The sequence below is a fragment of the Atta colombica genome, unplaced genomic scaffold, assembly GCF_001594045.1.
Source record: "Atta colombica isolate Treedump-2 unplaced genomic scaffold, Acol1.0 scaffold68, whole genome shotgun sequence".
In the NCBI taxonomy this organism is placed as follows: domain Eukaryota; kingdom Metazoa; phylum Arthropoda; class Insecta; order Hymenoptera; family Formicidae; genus Atta; species Atta colombica.
The window spans coordinates 284204-290425 of NW_017259559.1; the positions used below are offsets into that span (position 1 = coordinate 284204).

The 6222-nt window shown below is 34.5% G+C and overlaps 1 protein-coding gene across 1 annotated transcript in view; it reads left to right on the top strand.

Moving 5' to 3' along the window:
• Window positions 1–722: 722 nt before the first annotated feature.
• The window catches only part of LOC108692273 (LIM/homeobox protein Awh-like), a 14069-nt gene continuing 8569 nt past the window's right edge, over window positions 723–6222 (top strand). The window contains exons 1-2 of the mRNA XM_018200450.1: window positions 723–770; window positions 5226–5545. Of these exons, the coding sequence (XP_018055939.1) occupies window positions 723–770; window positions 5226–5545 (368 nt within the window). The remainder of the gene's footprint in view (window positions 771–5225; window positions 5546–6222) is intronic.

Genomic DNA, 6222 nt, shown 5'->3' on the forward strand with positions numbered 1-6222 from the left:
AAGTAACGAAAAGTTATTTTCTCAAGTAATGGCAATTGTAACGAGTTACTTTTAAAAATCGATAACTATAGTAACTTGTTACTTTTAAAAAGTAACTTTCTATTCCCTGCATTTTAATATTGTCATCAATGCTTAAGCGTTCTACATAGTTATTTTGATGATCTAACAAAGTTATTTTCAGACATTTCAGCAAAGCCATTTCTTTCCGTGCAGGTTAGATTCCAAACCGCTGTAAATTTACCTGTTTGAACACAGGGATGAGGTTCGGTCGCTCATAAATTCGAGCAGGTACACTAAAGTTAAACCTATTCAAGAGAAGTCTAGCTAGCATATTCCCAATGGACATTCTTATTTAACGTCAAGTGGCGCCGTGTCGTTGCTCCTTCATCAATATCCTGGAAAATTGCATGTAATATGCGCTATTCCCTTTCCTCATCTTAAGTCACCATTTATTTTCGTTAATTTCTACATTGTATACGTTCATTCACACATTAATTCGAACGACTGAAATTAGTATAAATCTTGATCAACGTTAGACGTTTGTTTAGATGTTCATATGGGCGCTTTGCCTTCCGTTATTCATAACTCGTTTCAATGATTTTTCCATTCAGTCACATCTTGCGACTGGAAGCGCTTCCCTTCGAGGACTCTTACACGACATTTAAAACTCATCGTCCAATGCGACGATACTAATAAATCGAGGTATCGCGCGGCACGCCAGTATGCGATACGCGAAGGTGGTTTCCACACGCGAGAGAAGACAGAGAAAAGCCACGAGGCATAAATCACAAGTGGGAAGTTCAGCTTCGCCTTCGGGCGAGTCATAAATCAATAGCTGTCCGGTTGTGCACATGAAATGATTACACTGGTCCCGCGTGTAGAATTGAGCGTGGAACATGAGTTCCAACGTCGACAGAGACGAGGGCAGGGGAAGCGGAAGAGGATCCTCGAAATTGGCCATGGCGGCCGTCGTGCCGTCAGTTTCCCTGCAGATGTTTGACGGTCACGACATGTGCAGTTTTCGCGTTTTCTCGACGTTCTCGAGAGAGATTCGCCATTGCTCTTTACTCTCCAGGACTGTTCTAAAACTTTACTCTGATTCAATGAGAAAAAAATTGTACATTTGACTAAATTAACTTAATCCATCTTTATTTTCTTTGTTGAAAAACGTATGTATTTAAGTCAAATATAATAAAATTAATTTAAGTTAAATAAACAATTTATTTGGAGTATTTATATTCGGTATTTCAAAATCCTCTTAAGTAATGCCTCAAGATATCATAAAGCAATCACAGAACCATATTAGCATCACTCTTGCTATTTTTCCGGTTCCTGACTCCGACCTGTTGAAATGAATCACCGGCTCTTTAGCAGGTAGAAAAAATCTCCGATTGATCATTCTGAAATCTGATAATTTTACTTTTTTCTTTTTTAAAAGAAAACAGTATACACGGAATAAATGATTTGGCTGAAGTAAAAATTTAGCTAGATATAGATCTGAAAATAATTTTATTGGATAAAATAATTACATAAAAATCTGAGGCATGAATAAGCATTGCTGCAAAGAGTTTTAACATTTAATGTTTTATTCAGCGTTCTACTAATTATGTGGATCGCATTAAATTCGCACTCATATTTTTAAAGAGTATTTTCACAGTTCAATAAAGTTATTTTCAGATTTGTATCTAACTAAATTTTTAGACACTTTAGCAAAACCGTCTTTTCCATGTAAACATAACAACGGCAAGAATCTTATAAATCTTATAGTGATACACACAATTAAATGACATGAGTGAATGGTAATTAACTAGAATTTATATACAATTAAATAACATTATTAAAAAATGATAATAAACTGGAATTTTCATTTTTGATCTTTCTTTTTTAGAGAAAGCCACAAACTATTGCATGCCGAATATTTATACTACTTTATTCCTTCTATCTTTTGGAAACTTCAACCTCTGACAGAATAGAAGATGCATGCATGGCATTAACAATGATTGAAACAAGATATAAATATGGCATGAGTTAACTCTCATATGTCCATTTCTATTAATGTAAATTAACTTTAATTTCGGTTTAATTTACCCTTTATCTTATTCTAATTCTTAGAATTAGGAAAAAATAAATTGAATCGAGATTAAAGTTAATTTACATTGATGGAAATGGGCATTATTCAGAGTAAAGGAACGCAACCTCGATAGTTCGAAAGAATCACTCGTTCTCTTAGCGTCGATCGACGAAGAAATCGCATGAGAGTGAAGAGTTCGCGAATGAGCGCTTTGCGCCGGTCGCTCGGGGTAATTAACTCATCGCACGCCTCCCGGGGCGAACAATAACCCTTGTGTATTGCTCGCGTGCCAATTAATATTATCGAGTATCACATACGATCTGCATACGATCTGCAGCGTGCGCGCGTGCCGTGACGGGGCACAGCGAAAGAAATCCGCGCGCGGATCTGATAGGCGGTATCTCCGCGTTTATCTCCGGTGACGCATCGTACAATGAGCGCCGTCGCCGTCGGCCTGGCATCGATAGCGGAAAAAAAGTATTGCGGATGTGAATGATATTAACGATCATTATTAATGCGATGTCTATATAGCTCTAATAGATTGCGAGATAATAAATCTGTTTTTTTATAGCTAAACTATATATATATATATAGTGTATACTTTTTTACTTAAAGCGAAATAAGTATACATTTATATTTGAAATTTGGAAAACGAGAGGGAAAGTTCTAGTGCATTCCAGTGCAATAAAAAAAGCAAATTGAATATGTCGATGTGATAAGATTGAATATTTAAACTCTAAGATCAGTTTTGAAAAGCACAAGTAATAAAAACAGAGAATAAAAGAATTCCAACGTATTAAAAAGTGTATTCTGATATACATACATGCTTTTCTGATAGGTTCATTGAGAAGAATTTTTGGTTGAAAATGAACGAAGAAGACTTTGAACATATTAATTCGAATTCTAGTTATCTCATCTTCGAGTTGTAATAAATTCAACCAGAATATTCTGATTTATCCATTTTCAATCAGATTTCCAATTAATGCAACCCTTTCTTCTGATGTTGAAATCTATTATTCTTGTTGTTTATATTTTTCACTTGTGTCTCAGATTTAATGATGAAAAATTTCTATTGATATAATCTGTACCGCAATTCTGTAATTCTTAACAACAATTCGGTATTGTTGTCTTTGCATAGATATTATATACATATAGGTAAGGTATAAAAGCAACGATAATATAAGTTAGGTATATTATATAACGATACTGAATTGTCGGCTGAAGGCCCAATTTCACAACTCACAGTTAATTCTTAACTGAGGCTTAACTTGTTTCTCATCGCTTTCCAATTCTAGAATCGGAAAGAAATAATGAATAAGTTGAACTTCGGTTAAGAATTAACTGTGAGTTGTGAAACTGGACCTAAGAGTTACAAAATGGCGGTACTGGCTCCAATTTTGGCGCCCGCTTCAAAATCGCGCCGACATGAATACGCGGATAATTAGACTATCGCGCGCGAGTAATCCCGATGGATTTGCGATTATGCATCGTCGAGACACAAGGAATCATTTATCATTCGACGTGCCCTGACAGTCCCCGAAGCGATGGATCGTCCATTATTTCACTTTGCCGAATATTAATCGGCAGATTCGGAGTCCTAGTTCCGAAATCGTATGTCTCTCCGGGAACTCGACGCTTGCCTCGGCAATCAACTTTTCATCTTTAAGTTTTTCGTGAATCGATTTTCTCTTCTTTCGCGATTTACATGCGGTAAATCGTAAACTACGTTATCATTATAACTACGTTATAATTACAACTTAGAAAAACTTGTTCTTTTATGTGTATGATACGCATATTCATGAAAAGAATTTTACTGAAGTATCTAAAAATTCAAGTAGATATAGATCTGAAATATTTAATTACTTAATTTAATAATTAAATTATTGTAATAAATAAATAATTTATTACAATAATTAAAAAGAAATTAAAAAGAAAATAAAAGCTCTAAGAATGAATAAAGAAAAGAAGTAAATAGTCAAACGCAGAACGAAGCGTTGTATTTACATTGTTATAGAACTATTACAGAAAAAATGCGAAATATAATGGTGCAAACAGGCCTACCCTAAGCGGAATTATGCAAATTGTGCACCGCAGAGCGTATTAACATGGAGGACGCTGAAGAGAGCATCAAATTAAGTTCAAAATTAATTCGTCAGTACTAATATTATTGTTTTGATGAAAATCGAAATCGGAGCATAAGTTGAATGTAAGAAGAGAATGACAGAGGCATAAACAAAAATTCTAGGAAATGTAAAGATACAATAGAATGTAAAAGAATGTTTTAAGATATAAACGCCTCTTTTATATTTCGTTGTTCCAATTTATGCTTTGTAGAAATTTTGCTTATGTTCTGTCACTCTCCTTTTATATTTGATTCACGCTCCAATATTTATTTTTGCTAAGATTGTTTTGTCATACTTTTATTTATTTTTAGATTCAATTTGATACTTTAAATATATGTATATATATAAAATATATATTTTCCGTGTTAACTGAACTAGTTTGTCAGATGCTCATAGAAGTGTTCTTTAAAAAAAGGTCAACTGGAGGCGCCAAAATGACTTTTGCACAAGGGCGCCTTGTGGGACAGGAGTTGATTGCAAATGTTTCGATTATAGTTTTGGTCTCCTTCAGTGTCATAAAATTTAAATAATAAATATAAAATTAAAAGTACACACAGTGTATCAGAATAAAACATGGATTGTAAGAGTAAGATCTATGAAGTATTTGCGAATATAAATATAAGATCTGAAAGTAATTATATTGAATTGTAATTATAATGGCCCATCAAAATAATTATATTTTCTAAAACTTTTAGACCGAATGTCATTTTGAAGAATGAAATCTCACTTTTAAAGATTGAAAATTGAACCACTTATTAGAGTGAGATTCAACTCCAAAGAATTTAGAGAGAAAACATAAACAATCTGCAAAACGTTTTAATATTTTAGCAACCAGTGTTTGAGCGTCTTACATAATTATTTCGCGATAGTGCAATAAAATTATTTTTAAATCTATATCTAACTAGATTTTTAGATACTTCTGCAAAACCGTATTGGAAAAGTAATATTATAACAATTACAATTACAACGCTTACAATTTCTTCAAAGTATTATTATACGAGTACCTTTAACACGATTTCGCATTCTTGCAGACTGAAATGGAGACGGAGTCCGAATGTGCGGACGGCGTTCTATGCCCGAAGAGCAACAACAATAACAATAATAACAACACGAATAACAACAACAACATCGCCGTCGCAAAAAAGAGCAGTAGCGATAACGGATACGACGCTATGGAAATGGATTGCGGCGGTTGTGGGGAGAGCGTACGAGAGCGCACCGTCCTGTGCGTAGGGGGTCGTACTTGGCACTCGAGATGTTTAAAGTGTTGCGCCTGTGCACGACCCCTGCACGATCAGCACTCATGCTTCCTGCGCGGCATGCGACTCTACTGCAGGCACGATTACGCCTTGTAAGTGCAAACATATTTGCATGTCAAGTTTACCCTCATCTCTCTCTCTGACGCCTCTCGCCGGGCGAAGAGTCGCATTTGCACGGCAAGCGGTTCGATTAGAATCACGGTTGTCACCTCTTTGGTTTTCGGTCGGGTCTCCGACTTTGAAGTTTGAATCTCTCCTAGTTTTTCGATATATAGAAAAAAAATCTCCAGCTAGCTGCTCTAAATTTTAATATTCTTTTTTCGATTTTCTTTCGATTGAAAAGAAATCTGCGTGGTTATCTTTGGTCGTAAGGTCTAATTTGATAACCTTTTTTTTCTTTAGTTTAGAGATTTAGTTTAAACAGAATACTATAAAAAAGTGATAGTAACGATTGGTGATAATTAAAATCTGGAGCAAATGTATAATGAAACGCGAAGTAATATTTATTTAATAATTATCAATATATTTAAGCAAGTTATTAATGCAGAATTTTGTATGGGAATACAAACTTTTAATGTTTAGTAATAAGAATTAATACTGACAAACACACTAATATATAACAATATTTTATCAAGTAAAAATAATCTGGCACAACTTACGTTTTATAATAATGCAGATAAATAAAATTTACGAATCTTTAGCACACACGCACACGCACACACACACACACACACACACACACACACACACACACACACACACACACACA